This window comes from Lactuca saligna, chromosome 3 (assembly GCF_052625555.1).
Source record: "Lactuca saligna cultivar CGN05327 chromosome 3, ASM5262555v1, whole genome shotgun sequence".
NCBI lineage: Eukaryota > Viridiplantae > Streptophyta > Magnoliopsida > Asterales > Asteraceae > Lactuca > Lactuca saligna.
The window spans coordinates 46,724,474-46,744,955 of record NC_136419.1 but is presented as its reverse complement, the minus strand read 5'-3'; the positions used below and the strand labels follow the sequence as shown (position 1 = coordinate 46,744,955).

Sequence of the window (20,482 nt, the reverse complement as noted above, 5' to 3'; positions counted from 1 at the left end):
TATATAGTTTTAAAAGTATACACATAGCAAGTTTCCACATATTCAATTAGGCTCGAACATCAGTATAACATGGATAACACATTGGGGAACTACTTACTTGGCTCGACTGATCATGCATGTTGCACTCTTATCTTTTCATTTTTAGAAAGAAAACTTTTGTGTTACTTTTGAAAACAATTTTACCATTTCCTTAGTTTGAGTCCTGACACACTCAAGAGTGTGCCCTGATCCCTCAAACCAAGGCTTTGATACCAACTTGTAACGACCCAACTTTTACAAAGTAAATTTTGATTTTTCAATAATCAAACCATTTTTATAAACCATAAATTCCCAAAAACATCTATTTTCAAATTCACATTCATTACATCATTATCTTCTTTTAAAAACATCAGAGTGTCCCAAAACACACTAGTAAAGGAGAGATAGAGTGCACGTTGTGCCATCACGCCTTGCCCTTGCCTTTGGGCTCAGATGTACCTGAAAAAAAATCCACAAATGGTAAACTTGAAAGCTTAGTGAGGTCCCCAGAGCACACCCACACACAAACACGTATAACATAACATACTAGCTAAAAAGCTATCCAAAACACATAAACCATGCATGCCAATCACATAATGAAGCCCTGGAAACCCTCAAGGGTCTTACTTCGGGTGATATGGGAACCCCCACATGGTCTTAGCCCAATGCCTTAGGAACCCCCCCCCCCCCCCCCCCCCGAGGTCTTTGACCTAGGATGTCAAGGAAACCTTCGAAGGTCTTACACCTAAGTGCCTCAAGAACCCCTCGAGGTCTTACATACAAACACAATCACATAACATGTCAAATCACAGGATGTCTAACACATGTATCATAATCACATAATGGGTCGGCCTTGGTGTCTTAGACCCATTGGTATGGTGAGGAGACTCACCTCAGTCTACTGAATACAAACACTACCCTCCTAACAGTCTGCAATCTCCTGAGCTGAATAATAATAGTAATATAATCAATCTTAGGACTTTAAATTAACTAAGGGGAAACCTAACCTCCAAACCCCTCCCTAAGGCCCAAGTACCCTTTCCTTGTTAATGGGCCCCAAAGTCCAAGTCCAGTATCCTTAATGGGCCTCTCGGCCCAATAAGGCCCAACCATTGCATCCATGGCTCATACAGATGAAAAAGCCCATAACTCACAGAATACAACCAAGCCCTATAACTAAATGAGACCCACAAGCTCAAAGGCCCAAAACAGATTAAAGCCCAACTGTGCTACGTACGCTCGGCGTACCTTACTGGTACGCACAACGTACTAAGGGTTTGGGGACTACATGTTGCATACAATGGGCTACGCCCAGCATACGACCAGATTAAGCACTTCCTCCATTAAGTGCTTAATGCTCGATTCCTTATGTCCAAAAGTCAGATCTAGGGTTGTTAAAACATCCTAAGGCATAAAGCTGCTAACTTTATGCCCTTGCATGCCTCATAAACTTCCAACACCTCCATTAAGACCTTTCCAAGGTCTTTAACCCATGCATGCGACTAATACATCTACCAAGACTCCATTTTTATGCTTCTAAATGACCAAGGGACCTCAGATATGTCATTCCCATCTCATGGAATTGCTTAACTCACCAAAAGATGTCCAAAATCAACCAAAGGGACAAAACTAGAAAACCCTAGCTAGATCTAAGGATTTAGATGGAAAGGTGCAAGATTTTTACCTCCAGAAGCCTTGCAAGATGACTACAATGCAGATTCTTGAGGCACCAAACCATCTCAAGCTTGACTAGCAACTCTCCTTCTTGAATGGACTCCAAAATGGCCACCAGAACCTTCTTTTTAAGCTCAAACTCTCACTCTCACACTAACTCAGCTGAAAGTAGACGAAATGGGGCTTAAGAGGCTGATAGGGTTTGGTCAAAGAGGTTAAAAGGTGTTTAAATAGGGGTCCAGTCCGAATTTAGGGTTTTGGCCTTAGATTGTGTATGCTCGGCGTCCCCTTACGTACGCCTCGCGTACGCAAGATGTCCCCGCGATCACTTATGTAGAGTACGCTAAGCGTAACCATAAGTACGCCCGACGTACTCCAAGGGACCATTTCTGCCAAAGTTGGAAATCATCGAGGGTTTTCAAGTCATATCTGATTTAGGGCGTTACAGTATACGATTTTGATGTGCAGGAAGGAACTGGAACATCCGAGAAAAACTGGCCTACTTCTGGTAAGAATCCTTTTCAAGTTCCTGGAAAGTCAAATTAATAGTGTTACTTTGATTTACATAGTAAATCCAATACCATGTCTTCTTTATGATAGTTTTAAGAGAATTTTTCTTCTAGGTTTCAAATGATTTATCTCTAAATTTTTCTAACATGTTTCTCGTAGTGAATTTTTGCATCAACTTGTGTTTTTTTTCTCACGTGTGTCTTTGTCTTCATTTTTCTATTTATTTATTTCTTGATTTCTACAAATTATCATTACAATCTACTCTTAGTGCAGCCAATTCAAAGGGTTTCTACACAAGGTTAAGGAGTTTTTGGTCAGTTACAAAGAGATCGAGGACAAAAAAGTAAGTTTGGAAGATTTTGTTGTTTCTCTTTCTAGTGTTCTTAGTAAAGCTGATGAGCTTCATTTTACTTTTGTGAATGATGCTGAAACAAGTAATCCAAATTGCATTGACAAAATCGCTTTACCTGAAAATAAAGTTGACTATTCAACCTAATTTTCAAATTCCACTTCTGAGCCTAATATACCCCATGAAAACTCCATTAGTTGAATGACAGTTTGGCAGTGACACTCAAAGCAATGTAAAGGACAACGAGGTAATTATAAGATATAAGTTGTTTACTCTTTTGATTAATTGATCATGAATCATACTTTGTTGAAAACATGTTGTAATATGTGATTGCAAATAAGTTGTGCATCCAAATGACCATGTGAACCAATCCCAGTACTTAAATGATGCAAAAAAAATTTGAAAAAAATCGGATGCCTATGGGTCGGTATCAGTTTGGATATATAGATATTTGTGGGTATCCTTAACCAAATATTCTATAAACAATTAATTTTCAAAAAAAACTTACATCTTCCGATCTAAGTCTAAATGATCATGAGGTTTAATTTAGATGACTGTATAATCTAAGAATTTTAAAATTTGTGACTATATTATTGAAAATCACATGTAAATTAATTTTAGATAGGTTGAAAATATTGCTTGAGTAAAATTTATAGGTTTTAACTTTGAAGGTGATACAAAAATTATAATGTCATGTAGTTTATTTGATTCCTTTAATTATATTCTTTGTAGGTCCTGTTGGATCCACCATGTGTATATTATTGCTTTGGAATTAATTACTAATAAACACCATTTTATAGGTCATTTGTGTTTCTTCAGGAACATCATACTCAAATCTATTAGTATTTGAAGACTAATAGGATGGCAATATATGTATATTTGTGTTTTAAGTGATATAGGTATATTTGTGTTTTAAGTGTTTGATCGAGTTTTTGCTAATACTTTATTATTCAATATTATTCTTAAACATAGCTAAATATAAACTTTTTAATCTATGTGCCATGATAATTTTAGCAATTTCTGGAATGGATAACATATGTTTGAAAAAAATGCTAATATCATAACCTAATTTTTTTAGATTTTTTTCATGATGTGATCGATATTCCATGCCATGGTGGTTAACCGTGCTTCACTCCGGGCTATAAGGTTATATAAGTATATGTTTGACGGAAAAAGGTATATGGATGCTTGAATATATTTAAGTAAACAATTTTATTGTTTGATTTTATCTAAAAGGGTTGTAGGAGTGCAAGTGTGACGTTATTTATAACATTTAGATGGTTTTTAGTAATGATTTGAGTTTGGGGACAAAATTAGAAACTTAGTGAAAGTGTGTTGCTATTTATTGCAGTTTTAAAAAAAATAATTGTTACCTTAAAACATATGCCCAATTATAGGATTGTATTTTTTTTTTTATCATTAAGGCATTATGCTTTTGAAAAACTTGCCTAATAAAGCTAAGGCTGTGGTCACTACATGTTCACTAGAAAAGTGATGCCACATATACGCCAGATCACCTTCACTACATGTTCACTAGCCCTAGGAAATGGTTATCACTCCACATTATTTTTCAATTTTTTTTAATATTTAGATTAAATAAAAAAACATAATTAATAAACATAAATAAATATTTCACATTACATAACCTAAATTACTAAAAAAAAGCATAAAAACATCAAATTTCAAACCTAAATTACTAAAAAAAACATAAAACCATAGAAATTTAAACCTAACCGACTTAAAACTCATAGAAACATAAACATAAAAATTAAAACGTTAAAAACTTAATCTCCCTATTTGTCACGAACTTGTTTTTGGATTTTCAGAAACACAGCTAAATTTTCTATGTCGATATCTGATTGCGGCTTTGTGTTTAAAATTTGAAGATCGGTAAGTGTTAGTTTCCGGCGATGAGCTTCCTCCGTTGAGTCATATTTTTTTTCAAAAAACTTAGAGTTTTCTCAAAATTTTCCCCAAATACATCTTCACTATTCGCTTTTCCACTTGAAGACACCGATTTTTTCCCTTTGTCCTTCCCGGTGGTCGACGAAGTTGGACTTCCGATGGACCCTCCCATTCGGTGTCGTCGAAGTCTTCGTTGAGGTCGACACCAAAACTCACATCTGACTCGGAAGTTCTTGGCTTTTGTTGGAGCCGGTGGTCGATTCGGAATGCGAAGTCTCCGGTTTAAGGACCCATTTTGGACCCTTACGATAAATTTCTCATGCTTTTTTGATGGTCGAATGCTTTACCGCCGTTGGTGACCTTGTATAGTTAGCAAGCGGTTGATAAAATATTGAAATCGTTGCTACCACTATTATGCATATTTTTCAGATTTTCAAATATGCCATTAAACTTGGTGCAAACCACTCATAGTTCACGTCATTTTCCATTCACCGTGTCTTACGATCGACTCGTTTTCCTTCCCAAAAGCGAGTGAAAGTGATCTAAAACACAACTCAAAGATTGTTTACTGTTTGCGCGTTGCCCGTCCTCGAATCACAAGATATAAAAATTCAAGCTTTAGCCAAAGCTTCCTCCTCATTTTCGTTCCAAGTCGTTCCTTTTTTTTTTGTAGTTTTTCCTTTTGGTTGCCTTCTTCTAGATGGTTGTGTTTTTTCGACCCGACCGTCCTCGTCATTGTCCAAGTTTATAGGTTGGATTGAGATAAATGGACTTGAGATCGTTATGTTTGGAATTATTGAGATAGTTGTGGTTGGAATTGTTGAGGTTGAAATTGTTGAAAAACTTGGAAGTGAGGTTAATTGAATCGTTGTGGTGTTGTTGGAAGTAGTTTGGTTGTTATGCAATGTTAGTAAATAGAGGTTGTTGTTAGATTGAGGATGTTAACATTTACATGTAACCTTGATAAATAGAGGTTGTTGTTAGATTGAGGATGTTAACATTTACATGTAACATTGATATTGATCATTTTGAATGTTTGTGGTTGTTGGGGTGTTTAGAGTGGTTGAAGTATTTTGATCTTGATCCATACTTTTGAGAAAAAAATGAGAGAATAAAAAGATATTTGAATGATTTTGTGGTGTGAAATGGTGTAAAAATGTTGGGTATTTATATGGTTTAGTTTAAGGTTATATATATATATATATATATTATTGTCTAACGGGTTAAAAATGGTCCGTTTGCCACAAATCGAATGCTATTGGTTGTAAGGACGCGTAACTGACATTAATTCACACCACGATTATGGGCTTAGGGTGGTGTTCACACGTAAACACCACCCTTTACGTGTAAAAACCTTCCCCATGCCCTAATAACATTGTACTTTTTTTTTCTTATTAGCCCATATACCCTTCCCTATTTATATTTTGCATCCTTGGATTTGCAAGCAAAACACTTGGAATAAATATGTTATCTCTTTGTGATGGATGAAACCACTCTCTTCAAGTTGTTTTGAAAATTTGATGATTGCAAGGAAACAAAAAAAAATATCCGTGGTTCAACATGGGATCACACACATAGTTATTTTAAAAAACACTATCAATCAATGTTTTTGTAACATAACTATATTACGTTGAAGTTTGAACACAAACAAATGGCAAATAAATGCAATAATAAATTTCCAAATATGAAAAAGATTTGTTTTGAAATTTTGAAAAAGTGGGTCTTTGAAAAATAATAAAGACTACTAAACGGTATAAAATATTTAAAAATACACGTTTATAGAGAAATCACTGCTCCACATGCTTGACCATTGACCACACAGTCGCACACCACCACCACCAGGTGCACCACCGCCGTCGCGACCACACACCCACGACGGAGCTCTGAAGAAAGAATGAAACAAAGCATTGAAGAGGCTTGTATCTGAGGCTTGAACTTCTATCTAGCCTGGTTACAAAATCACACAGATACGTACGGCAGTCTGTGTGCGGCTGTGGTGGTGGATAACGTCGTAAGTTTTTACGGAAACCGATTCTCCCTCTCTTTCAATCGTATGCCTACAGATAAAGCTATTCGAGAATAACAAAAGCTACACAGTTAGCTCAAAGTAGTTGTTCATAACACCACTACTCGGTTCACGGATATTCATCGTTCTCGATTCTCGTGATATGCCCTACCAAAAGGTAATATATTCCTTTTAGTGTTAATCATTGCTCCCAAATTTATGTAGCTTGATTACGTTCTATTCGTAATTTGATTGAACTCTTCATAGAAATCGTTGAATTTTTCATTTGATCGTATCGTCAATCGTAGAATTTCAACTTTCTGATTTTAATGTTCAATTCCGTTTGCATGTTTTTCAGATCATCCAAGGTGATTCATATCCAATTCAACCTAAAAGTGCGTGTGGTGTGGTGGTCCTTTCGAACTAAACAATAACCTGTAAAGTTTCCCCCCTTAAAAAGGGACATTTAGAGTTCCTTTTGGCCCCTTTTTATTTAACTCAAATTACACCCACACATAAAGCCTCAACATAGAGTCTCACTTTAGCATGCGAGAAGTGGATCTTCTGGATAAAGGAGATAGAGGTACTGATACTCATACCTGCAGAATATGAAGAAGAAAGCTTGTGATTGTAGCAACAGTGATAAAGATGATCCGAAGCAGAAAGAGAGGCACATAGTTTCATGGTCTGAAGAGGTTCAGTTTCATCTCCCTGATTAAGCCTTTATCCTTTTCACTCATATCGTGGCTTATTACTTATTTCTCCTTCAGGATGATGACATATTAAGGGAGCAAATTCGTATTCATGGAACCAATAAGTATGATTCCTTTACTTAAACCAATCAACTAGGTTTTCACTTTTCACTTTTCCCATTTCAAATCTTTTGGAACCAATAATGATTTACAGATATTATATCATATCTGCAGTTGGGCAATTATTGCATCCAAGTTTGAGAACAAAACCACAAGGCAATGCAGAAGAAGGTAAACCACAAGTTCGTATCACTTTTATCAATCATCATACTCTTTTTTATTATGGAATTACAAATCTTGGATTATGAATTTATGATGCAAAACCTGTAATGCAGGTGGTTTACTTATTTAAATTCTGATTTCAAAAAAGGAGGATGGTCACATGAGGAAGATATGCTCTTATGCCAAGTAAAGTTCTACTTTTACAAGACTCTTTTTTATTCTACTTCAAGTCATGAATGTGTACTTTATTACTGGTGGGACCCAATGAACATAATCAAAGCATCATATTTTCATCCCACTATGACTCTGTACTCTGAAAAAGTGGATTAGGTAAGAACTAATAACCCTACTGACTTAATCACTTTATTTATAGGCCCAAAAGATTTTTGGGAACAGATGGACTGAGATTGCAAAAGTGGTTCCAGGAAGGTAGATAAATTGTTTTCTTTGATTCCCATATTTTCATTAAGAACTTAATTAATATCTATGATTTTTCTATTAACAGTTTTTAAATAAATGTCACTGTAAACAGGACAGATAATGCAGTGAAGAATCGGTTTTCCATTTTATCTAAGAAGAAAGCAAAGTGTGACTCATCAACTAAAGAGAACAACAATGGAGTTAACATGAATATCAATAACAAAAGAACAAGACAAAATACAGATAAAATTTTAGACACTTCAATGCAACATATGAATATAAGGTATGTTACATATATATATTATATAGTTTTGAATTTTTGATCACATGAACAAGATTAAAAATTTAAATTTTAAACCTTGAATAGGGGGAAACAAATTGTTGCTACAATGGAAGATTGTGATGCTAAAGAGCAGAAAGTAAGACCTCCATTTGTGGTAATATTGCAGAAACCCTGTAAAGACGGTAAAATTCTTGGATTCTTTTTTTTTTTTTTTTTTTTTTTTTTTTTTTGTAAATAATAAAATGGAATTGTACATGAAATATTTATTTATGAATGCTAATAAGTTCTTTTTGGTTGATAAAAAGAATCTAGTGGAAATACAGTTGAAGGAAAATCTCTCATTGAATTAAATCAAGGATCCCCCGAAACTATTTCCTCTAAAACAATTGAGAAAGCAAATGATTTATGTGATGGACGAAAATACCCCTTGCCAAATTCAGAGTTCAGTTCCCCACTCCAAGTAACTCCATTGTTTAGATCAATGGCAGAAGGAATTCCAAGCCCACAGTTTTCAGAAAGCGTAATTTTTATTTATTTATTTATTAATATTATTGACATCATTTAGAAGCAATAACTTGACCTTTATTTTATTATTTTACAGGAAAGGAATTTCCTGCTCAAAACACTTGGAATGGAATCAGCAATTCCGAATCCAACCTCCAGAACCTCACAATCTCCACCTTGCAAAAGAGCCCTACTCCATTGCCTTTAAATGAAAGCCTTTCTAGTTTCTATGGAATCAGTGATTCCAGTGTTTTATTGAATCTTGTTTTTTTAGTGTGTTTGGTTTTTGGGGGAATTCAGATTCCGGTATTTGATATTCCCCTCACAAGGATTTGGCTTAAAATATGTCAAATTCTGTACAGAACAATTTTTGTGTGTGTTTGAGAGTGTGTGTATACATCGGCATATAGCTGATAATTACATTTATGCCCCCCACTATATATATATAGTTAGAGAAGAGATGGGGGTAGTTAAAGTATAAAAGAGAGTGAATTAGACTCCTGTTTGTTTGTTTCTTCTTGGTTTGTATTGTAGTGTGTATGGATTTTTGTCATTTGATTGGTTTTCATATATATGATTTTTGTGTGCATAAGATTTTGTATTGAACATGAGTAACTATCTATTAAAGACAACAAATATAATAAGGACCAAAATAATTATTAGAAGACTAAATTACATGAATGGTCCCTATGGTTCGGGGTAATTTGCATGTTTAGTCCCTAACTTATCTAAAAAGAATATTATTTCAATAGAGAAAAATAGTGGGGTAGGCAAGGGGAGGGGATGGGATATGTTTATTTTAATAAATTAAAAAATCAAGGGCAAAATAGTCTTTTTAGGTAGGATAGAAACGAAATGCGTAACAAAAACAAATAGTATGGATCTTTCGAGTTAAAAAAAATAAGTTAGGAACCAAATACATAAATTATTTCAAACCATAGGGACCATTCGTGTAATTTACTCTTATTAGAATCATTTGATAGTTTTTTTTTTTTCTTTTTTTTTTTTAAAAAAAAAATGGTGCACTAATAGAAAAAATGTTTTTTTATTTTATTATTATTAAAAAAATCATCTAAATAAATTTAGGTTTTCACCATCTAAAAAGAAGTATTTTGCGAAATAAAAATTATCAATTTGACAGTTTCCAATAAGACTATATAAACGTTGGGTAAGGATGGCGTTAAGGTGATGTCAATATTTTGAGTGTAACAAAACATTATATTTATGAATCATTAACAATTGCTATCAATTTCAAAAAAGATAAAATGACCAATTCAAAAAAGAGCATTAATTCATGATATTGAATGTGGGTCTCCTGTTAAGATGAGAATTATTTTGGCTACCACTGAAGTGATTGTCAAGACCAAGCGTCACGTATTGATATAAAGATCTGAAGTCACGTATTGATGTAAAGAACTAAAATACGAATTTTTAAAATTAATAAAAGATGAATTTGGTTGTTAAAGTATTTTTTTTTAAAGACGACTACTAAAATTATTTCTTAAATCCTATGTGTTATAGGAACTGAACTCTCATGGAAGAACATCTGACGTTAGATTAAAAACATGTTGTTAGGACGTTAAACTATCTGAAATTTACTCAACATAGTGTAAATAAATTTAGTGCAAATTATATAAAAATCACGGTAAAAATTTAAAACATGAATTAATATAAAAAGAATCGGTCCTTTTAACCTTAAAATGTAGAATTTGATTTGATCAAGTAAGACATTTGGAAAAAACAAACATTATGAGTTTTGTGATGTTTGTTTTTCATGAGCCAAAGAAGCAAGAAGAAGTCAATGCGAACATTAAAATAATCAACGAAAAAAAAAATCAAGATACATATCAACACTACATATTAACTGAGAAATTATTCATGTAACATTGTTTTTTTTATATATTTTCTGGTTGTGAAATATTTATTTTTATAAAAAATATATTATTGAGCTTTATTATAGTTTTATCAAGAACTTCTAATCCGACCAACATTTTTTGAAACCAAAACCACAATTGGAGTGGAAATGTTGTATCTAAAAGAGATTCATTTTGGAATTTGCTTATATGCACATTTTTCTGGTTTTTTTTTTCTTTTTCTTTTAACATTTTAAAATTGCGATTCTCTTAGGCGCTGGTAGTAAAGTCTAATTGTTGTGTTGATGTTGAAAAACTTTGAAGAAAATACAAAATCTGCATATATTGCACATTCAAATGGCATATATGTCCGTTTAAAAAAAAGGACAATTTTTTTTAACCTACATTTGACTTAGACGCAATTCTAGTGGTGTCGATTTTGAAAAATGTTAGGTAGATTATGGTTTCTTGAGTTTTTGCAAATCTTTAAGTTTTCACAATAAATTAACCATATATATATATATATATATAAAAGTTCAAATAATAAGAACTCTAAGAACCATTTAATTTTAATTTATTTTTGTTTTCTTTTAATATTTTTTTTTTGATAAATGCTACCAATAGGGTTAATATGGTCATTTTAAAACTTTTACATTAAAACAACATATTCTCTCCCTATATTAATTAAAGAGTAGTTCTTTCGTCATGTTTCACCATGTTAGACATTATAATTAATATCATACCATTTGTCAATCTATTGATTTTCCATTTCAAATTTTAAATTTATCATTTTAATTATATTAAATTAATAACATTAGAATAAAAAATAAAATAAAGTTTATATAAATTATAAGATGATATAATTTTATGTACTTATTTGAATCAATTATTATAATTTTATATATAACTAAAAAAAGATATCTCTTAATTAATAAGTTATTTAAAATAATTAATTAATAGTTTTGAGTTTTTTGTAACATCTCAATTTTCTAGTCCAAAAATTTCATTTTTTTAATTAATTGATTTATAAAACTTCCATAAGAAAACATAGTAAAGACATCATTTCATAAAACTAATATCTCATGTCTGAAAACCAAATCATAAATGTAACAATGTCAAAGTACAATCCCAACAATCTCATAATTCAAAAATCCAACGTGTGAGTGCATGATGTGCATCTACCGCGCCAGCTCTTACCCCTTCGTTGAAGAGATACCTCAAACAAAACTAAAAACTGTAAGCACGAAGCTTAGTGAGTTCCCTTATCGTACCACATACCATATAATCACATAACATGCATAAATTGTCAGGCATATCTGGGTGTCCGATCTACCCCTTCGGTCCTTTTGACTAGATACTGCCTAGCATATCTGGGTGCTGGCCTTCCCTTCGGTCCTCTCAACCGGATACTGCCTAGCATATATGGGTGTTGGCCTCCCCTTCGATCCTCTCGACCAGATACTGGGAACTATTTCACCCATCTACTACTACCACATAACATGTAACACATAATTGTATTCTATCTAGCATGATTGGGTATGACTACCCCCTTTGGCCCTATCGACCGAAAATCTTGGGGACTGTCTCCCCTACTGCTACTAGCATATAACATCATATCATACTAGCACATAACATATCAGATAGTAGCAAACCTAGATGAATATCACAAAGACAGTCATCTAACATACGACTCCTACTGGTGGGCCGTCATTAGTGCCTCAGACCCACCACTACTGGAAGGTAACTCACCTCGTAAGGCTGACTGCTGAAAATTTGATCGACAGATGTCTGACTGCTGCTCTGGTGATCCTCCGGCTATAAATCCATAAAACACTTAATCAGACACTGATAACTACTCTTAGGGTAAAATGACTATTTTACCCCTAACCAAGTCAAAGTCAAAGTAAACTTTCAGTTGACCTGACTCGCCGAGTTGGGCCGCCAACTCGTCAAGACCTATCCTTTCATCTGGCCTTGTTCACGCTTCTACTTGTCGAGTTTAGCAACGACTCGATGAGTCCTCCTTCTAAAATAACCTCGAATGAACCTTCATCCGACTCATCGAGTTGTATGAACAACTCGTCGAGTTCATCCCCATCCTATGAACAAGTCCTGACCTTGACTCGCCAAGTTGTGTGAACAACTCGTCGAGTTCATCTTCAATAGGTGGGAGATTGCCTTGGCCGAGTCTGCTCGTCCACTCGTCGAGTCCTATGAACTCCAGGTCTATGGCTAAGTCTAATACGTTGGGCCACTCCCTTGGACCCTCTAAAACCCTTCTAACACTCAAGTGGGTCCCCTCAACCCTCAACAGATTTGGGGACATCAAGCATTGGACTCACCGAGTCCCAAGAACGACTCGTCGAGTCAGGGTCGTCCAATACTCATTTATCGATTACTGGTGTACAACACTTGTCCAAATGATAGATCTAGGCTCCTAAGATCGATCTAGCACGTAAAGTTACAAACTTTACGTACATGCATGGGACTATTAGCTAAAAAGACAATAAAAGAGGCTCTTAAGTTGCATGCGGCTTTCCATGGGTGCAAAGGCAATCCCGTTTTGCCTTCTAACTCCTTAAGGAGCCTGGATCTGAAGCCTCAAACCCCAACTATGCTTGCAATCATGGTTGGTCACCAAGAATGGCTTATAAAAGCCCTAAATCTCCCCAAAAGGGATCTAATGCAAGAAGGAGTAAGGTGTCTACTTTATACCTTCTAACGACTGTAGATTATGCACAAGCTTGACTCTTTCTGGTCTCCTCTTGATTCCTCTTGGTGTTTCTTTCCTTCTTGTCACCACAAAGCACTAAAACCACCAAAAAGCCCTTAGATCTTTCACAACACAGTTAGGGTTCGAAATGGAGTGTTCTAGGAGCATAAAGGGGCGATGGAGGATGTATAAGGTCGTTTAAATAGGGTGCAAACCCTCAAATTAGGCTTTTGCCCAGCCAGAGCCTGCTCATCGAGTCTTTTCGCCGACTCAACGAGTCCGCCACTTAACCCCCGGGTCCAACCGCTACTACTCGACGAGTTGGGCCATCAAATCGTCGAGTCTCAGTCCAGATTGGGAAAAATACTTGAATGAAATACATACAAGGAACTAGGTGCTACATTTTTACTTAGAAATTTTAATTAATTTTGTAACTGTGGTTCCCACGAGTTATAATCTAGTAATTTATAAAAGTAAGATCTGGAGATTTCTTCCCCTCAAACTTTCTTCAAATTTCCAGAAACTTATATCAAAACTCTACCACTGTCTCTTCCAACTACCACCACCGTCCACCCTGTCGCAGCCTCTTGCCACCACAGTTGTGTTACCACCATCACTCTGCTGCCTCCTTCCGTCAGCCAAAATCACCACCAATGAACATGCAAAAAAATTTAAGCACTAGCAAGTCAATCTCAGATCTAAAATTTTTAGCGACTCTAAGCCATATCTAGCCTTTTACACCTTTAGATCTGGAACTTCTGGTGACTCAAAGATAGAACTGACCTTCTACACCTTCAAGTCTGTTATGAACCGCAAGTATCACTGCCAAAATACCCGATCTGTCCTTTTACACCTTCATATCTATTATTTGTGCTTTGTCTATGACGTATGTCCTTTCCAAAACACAAAAAACGTCATCTATTGTCGTTCTCTCTTTTATCCGGTGTTCTAACACCAACGATTACCTTTCTCTAGATCTATAACTCAGGCGAGCAATGAGGATCTACCAAAATCGCCTCCATATATATATATATATATATATATGATTTGTCTCTGATTCCTCCAGATCTACTTTTCTTTGACCACCTCCAACTATCTTGTTCATCTTTGACGACCAAGGGACTTTATATTTCCTAACTTATGCTTATATCGATGTCTTCCCAACTATTTTTGTTAATGGCACGTGCTCTCAACATCTCCTGATCTGAATTATGTCCTTGGCGACGATCATTCTTTAAATCCAGTGGAGGTTCACTCAAAGCGAGGTAATATGACTTCAGATTGATTTTATTCTTGAAGTTTTTGTGTTTTGATGCATATTTTGAACATAGAGTTATGATTTTTCTTTACCAATGGTTGTATGTATCAGGATATACCTTTAGCGAAATAATATCTTTTTTCCCATGGAAATGTGTCAAGATCTTTTGATTTTTATGAATTGTTTGTACATCATATCTCTGTGATGCAATTTTTTTTCTTTCTTTCTGTTAAAATATGAGTTTGATATTTTAATCTCTCATTTGTTGTCTACTTTTGTTAATCTTAGTTTTAACTGTTTTTAAGTTGTGAATGTAGATTGGTTTGAATTAAACTATGAATTTTGTGTACTAATGTATTAAAAGTCTTAATTTGATAATATGGTTGTGAATGCATGTTTTTTTTTTGTGTAGTAAATTGTAAATTTATTGTCTTAAGCTATGAATTGTGTGTATTAAGATGTGATTTTTGTGTTTTAAATTGTAAAATGGTTGCATTAAGTTGTAACTTTTCTGTTTAAACTGTGAATTTAATATATTAAGTCATGAATTTTATGTATTAAACTATAAATTTATTTTATAAGTTGTGAATTTCGCGTATTAAATTGTGAATAATGGTATTAAGAGTTTTAAGTTTATAATTTGGCTGTGAATCTATATATATATATATATATATATATATATATATATATATATATATATATATATATATATATATATATATATATATATATATTTGTGAAGTAAATTGTGAATTTATTGTATTAAGATTTGAATTTTGTATATTAAGCTGTGATTTTTGTGTTTTAAACTGTGAATTAACTGTATTAAGCTGTAATTTTTTTAAACTGTTAATTACCTATCTTAAGCTCTGAATTTTGTGTATTAAACTATGATTTTTGTGTTTGAAACTTTGAATTGACTATATTAAAATGTGAATTTTCTATTTAAATTGTTAATTGTCCCGCTTAATGGACCAAAATGCATCATTTTTATAATTTAAGTTATAAATAAAAATACCTGGAAACACAGGTGTTACAAAAAGATTGCTACTCCATCCAAAATCAGACCAAAAAGTGAAATATTTGAAGGTTTCAAGTGGAAATGTTTCCTTGATGCCTACAAAGGTTACCACTAAATACTGATGAGGAAAGAAGATGAAGAGAAAAAAACATTTTACGCAGACCATGACACCGTTTGCTATCAGAAGATGCCATTTGGGGTAAAAAAAGATTGTGACAACTTATTAGCGCCTCGTCGACAAAATATTCAAAGACAAAATTGGGCAAAATGTCGAATTACACGTCGATAACTGTAATTTATCTAGCGGCACCCCAAGATGCGATTAGTGTCATCCTTACAGTAGAGCATGAAAAGAAACAATTACCAATATACTTTCTTGGTAGATCTCTACAAGGCCCATAGTAAAATTACCCAATGCTAGAGAAACTGATACTCGTACCAGTCTATATGGTCGATGACTATGGAGATACTTCCAAGAACGTCACATTAAAGTACTGACCACCCAAATAATACGCCATATCCTTTTAATGCCAGAAATATCAGGTTGATTAGCCAAATAGGTTATCGAGCTAGGGGAACACGATATTGAACAAAAACCAAAAGCAAGTATTAACACACAAATGTTGATTGATTTCCTCGTAGACATACCAACACCGGAAGAAACAAAACAATCGTGGAAATACTACACTATTTGTAAAACCCACATACTAAGAACCTGATCATATGGTCCTTTAAATACATTACTCATTTTTTGTTCATTTACATTTGAAATATTCAAAAAATTTAGGTCCCGTTTGATAGTTACTAGTTGAGAAAGTGCTGATTGGGAAAAGTCTGTATGGGTAAAAAAAATTAATTGAGTAAGAAACCATGTTGTTTGATTCTACATCTAACTGAATGTGTGGTGTAATGTCGTAAATTTTCAAATAAAATTTTCATTTAAAATTACATAATTCTCATAACACATTTCACAACATCTCGTTTATTTAATTTACAAATCGCAACTCCATAATTGTATGATATAAATCCAGGATCCTAAAAACATAACACCTTCGTTTGTGTGTACAATCAAGTCTGTGCCTTCCTGTGATCCTGAGAAAAACCTGAAACACATAGCACATAACACGGTAAGCACGAAGCTTAGTGAGTTCCCCAAAATACCAAACACAGCTCTGTAGCCACTCAAGGCTATAACACAGTGAGGCCCCGTTTGATAGTTGCTGACTGAAAAAGCGGTGACTAAGAAAGATCTGTCTGGGTAAGAAATCCTGATTGAGTAAGAAATTATGTTGTTTGATTGTTAATCTGACTGCATATGCTTACTGATGAAAATGACCATTTTACCCTTTCAACAATAATAAGCAAAGGGATGAATTCATCGAGAACATAATCAGCAAAATCAATAAACATATAAATTTATCAACATCATTAGCAAATGATCATATGAACAACAAACATGAACTGAACAACAACCAAATCAATTGCACATTCTGAACATTTATCAATCTCAACAACAAAAGTCAAAAGTTCAACAGGAAAAAAAACATTCAACAACAATAGAACCAAATCAATTACAACTTTGTTCATGATTTCCAAAAAGGGCAATATTGTCAATATCCATCACCATTGAATTCCAGACAACTCCAGGGAAGCATTATACATAGCAATGTATTTTGTAGTGAGATCATTGGATTCAATTTAACATTTGAATACCAATCTTCCAATCTTCAATCCACTTTCATAAGTTCCCATGACACAACTCACGCCAACTGTTATGACTACAACCACCAAAACACACGCACATAACAAACACCAACCATTGACCCTGCTACACACAGCTGTAATCCCAAGCATTTTCAATAAACACCCCAATAAAAAGTGAGTTTACCAAGCAACACATAAATCCCACAATCTGAACAAGAATCTTGAAACTGTTCGATCAAATGCTCCAATCTTTCTGTGTCTCCATGAAATTTACAAACCCAAATCAAAGTTCTGAACATTACAGAATCTGGTTTTATTGGCATGAATTTTATAAACTTTTGGGCTTCTTGTAATTGTCCAGATCGAGCAAATAACTTTTGGGCATCGATTTCAAGATTCTTCATATTCTCAAACAATTCCAAAGCTTCTTTGCATAGTCCAGGGATTGAAAGTCATGATATCATTGTTGTCCAAACATAAACATCTTTATTATCTGCTTCATTGAAGATTCTCATTGCACTATCTATGCACCCACATTTTGAATACATGTCAATAAGAGTAGTAACAAGTTCTTTTCAACAGGTTACCTTAAATATTAACAAAGTAGTTGTCTTTTATGCCAACACTCAAAGGTCCAGTATAAAATTCAGGTATGTATGAATCTAACAGCAAAATCAAGTGAACATCAAACATTCAAGAGCAAAAAATCGAAAATTTTAGAGAAAGAATAGCAAAAAATCGAAACTTTTAAAGATAAAATTGGAACTTTATACATAAAATCAGAACTTAACAGTAGAACATACCTGATTAGATGAAGAATGAGCTTCGATCGGTGGCTGGAAGATGAAGGATGGGTTGCTGGTCACGGGAGAAAGAAAATAGTTGCGCGAAGAGAAGAAGAAAGGAGGCGCTAGAAGATACATTAGGGCAATGGGTACGATTGGAATTTTTTTTCCCTTTCTCAGTCAGTCGACATCCAAGTTCTTTCCCAATCAGATGTTTATTTCTCGCTCAGACGCGCAATATATGTTTATCAAACACCTTTGGCTGACCGAGTCAGCCAAAAAGGTCTGAGCCGACTCGGTCAGACCAATATCAAATGGGCCCTAAGACCCTCAGGTCAATGTGTCTCAGTGGAACCCTCCGGTCCCACAACTCTGTAAGCTCTGAATAATAAACAACATAAATCACAAAGAAATAATGAATGATATCACAATACACAATGTAAGCACATAGGACATCTCAATCACACAAAGATACCACTCATGGTAAGTATAGGGAGAAGACTCACCTTGCAAGCAGCAAGCAAATAACCTTACACCCGAAACTCGAGCTAGCCTCCACATATCACAAGGGTTGAATATCTCTAATTAATACTCCTTTTCATGACTCTAATAACCGAACGCTATTCTTTCTCTCTCTAACTCTTGAATTGGATAAAAGACCATTTTACCCCTCCATTATCTCTATCACCCATGATTGACCCAACCCTGAAGTCAACAGAAGTCAACTCGAGCCAACAGTCTATGTTTGACCTGACTCGACGAGTACACCTTTGTGACTCATCGAGTCCACTTGTTTTCCTCAGAAGTCTCGTGAAGTTCCAGCTCAGCTCGTCGAGTTGACACCTAACTCGTCGAGTTATAGCATAATCAAGCTCATCGGGACAAACTCTCACTGACTCGTTGAGTCAGGCCATGGACTCGGCGAGTCCCTTCGATCTTATTTCTCATTCAGACGATTTAAGGCAGATCCATCACTCCATACACTAGATTATACCATCCTAAGGCTCGATTGACATGTAAAGCTTCGATCTTTAAACTTATGTATGGTGGTTTTGCTCCAATCTACCAATACATGTTCTCATAAGGTGTTAAACACCATACTCCTCATATGGATGAATAAAGTTGGGACTTTTTGGCTCTAGGGACCTCACAAGGTCCAAATCTAAGGTTTAAACCTCTATATAACTTAGTATTCTCGAAGTCCCAAATAATGTGATGAAAACCCTAACTTCTCAACTCATGAGATCTAACCAAATAAAGGGGAAAGGTTCAAGATGTTTACCTTCCTCTTGAAGCTCTGGACGAAAGGCCTGAACCCCAACGGCTCCTTCTTGCTTCTTGCTGAACAAACTCGTCTTCCTCCTCAAAGATGCACTAAAATCCTTCGAGGCTACCTTGGAGACTCTCTTAGCTCACTACAGTCATTTAAGGTTTCACACAGAAGGGTTAGGCAGTTGGTGAGGCAGAAATGGGGGGCATAAGTTCCCTTATATAGGCTCCAACCCCGGGAAATTAGGGTTTCTCTGCCTAGCACCTACTCGACGAGTCGGCTCTCTAACTCGTTGAGTCCATGCATTAATCCCACACAGACAACTCGACTCTACTCTATGAGTTGGACTCACAACTCGTTGATTCACTCCAAAAATCTCAAAATTACTCACACAATAATATACCTGAAAGTCCGAATGTTACAATTCTCCCCCACTTGATTTAGATTTCGCCCATGAAATCGCTCCTCAACAACACATAGATCGAACCCAATAACCAGAAAAGCACCACCGAAAGGATCTCATACTACACGGCTATCTACCTCCATGGACACCTGAATCCAACCAGGAACTCCCAAACCCGGAAAAAGGACAGACCCTTCTGCCGCTACGTTACCCCTTTTGACTCTCCAGAATCTGGAAACTCTAGTAACCTGTCTGACAGCCAGACCGCCCTCTCAAGATATCACCATGTTATTCGCTCCTCAAATAACAGACCCCGAAAACTCACTGCCCCTCTGGTTCTCTCGTTGCGACTGATAAAACAAGTCAATGCCCAAAAATTGGTTACCGATCACTCATACCAGGCATATTAAACGATCTAGATCATACTGCAAGGAATGAGAGGATCTCATCACACCAGGGACCCATCCAGTGTACTACAATCAAACCCCCTCTAAACATTGAACTCTCAATACCCTGCCCATAGACACAAGAAAAATATCATGCTTGCTCAGAAGTATCCTCTGACATCTAACAATCATAAACCCCAACCCTCTTCTCAAATGCTGCTTTCAACACTAAGCACCAGGTCATCTCCCGACCCAACAGTTAAACCTCCAAAGGTTACCCATTACATACCTCATAACATCTCATCGACTTCCTTCTCACACTAACTATCTTGGCCTAGTGTGACACACAAGTCAAGAAGTTCGTTTTACCCTAAGCGAATACTACAACCCCAACTAAAATCATCTCACCCTTGATTTATGTCGTCTACTACTCATTAGCTTTATACG

The 20,482-nt window shown here is 35.2% G+C and overlaps 1 protein-coding gene across 2 annotated transcripts; it reads left to right on the top strand.

The window, feature by feature from the left end:
• The first annotated feature begins 6,214 nt into the window (after positions 1 to 6,214).
• On the top strand, positions 6,215 to 9,234 carry LOC145036378 (transcription factor MYB124-like). Of its 2 annotated transcripts, XM_078984823.1 has the most exons (10): positions 6,215 to 6,639; positions 6,820 to 7,156; positions 7,232 to 7,278; positions 7,388 to 7,444; positions 7,549 to 7,621; positions 7,809 to 7,864; positions 7,968 to 8,138; positions 8,223 to 8,320; positions 8,444 to 8,658; positions 8,740 to 9,234. In XM_078984823.1, the coding sequence occupies exons 2-10, from the start codon at positions 7,070 to 7,072 to the stop codon at positions 8,848 to 8,850; spliced, it is 915 nt and encodes a 304-aa protein (XP_078840949.1). In that variant the 5' UTR covers positions 6,215 to 6,639; positions 6,820 to 7,069; the 3' UTR covers positions 8,851 to 9,234. The 2 variants fall into 2 exon arrangements, with proteins under 2 accessions (XP_078840949.1, XP_078840950.1); XM_078984824.1 differs by lacking the exon at positions 6,215 to 6,639 and having other exon boundaries at positions 7,067 to 7,156; positions 7,388 to 7,455.
• Positions 9,235 to 20,482: the final 11,248 nt, after the last annotated feature.

Coding starts and splice junctions, on each gene's coding strand:
- LOC145036378 (XM_078984823.1), top strand. CDS start 7,070: ATGAAGAAGAAAGCTTGTGATTGTAGCAACAGTGATAAAGATGATCCG. Junction 7,157..7,231: donor TAGTTTCATGGTCTGAAGAG/GTTCAGTTTCAT, acceptor TTTCTCCTTCAG/GATGATGACATATTAAGGGA. Junction 7,279..7,387: donor CGTATTCATGGAACCAATAA/GTATGATTCCTT, acceptor TCATATCTGCAG/TTGGGCAATTATTGCATCCA.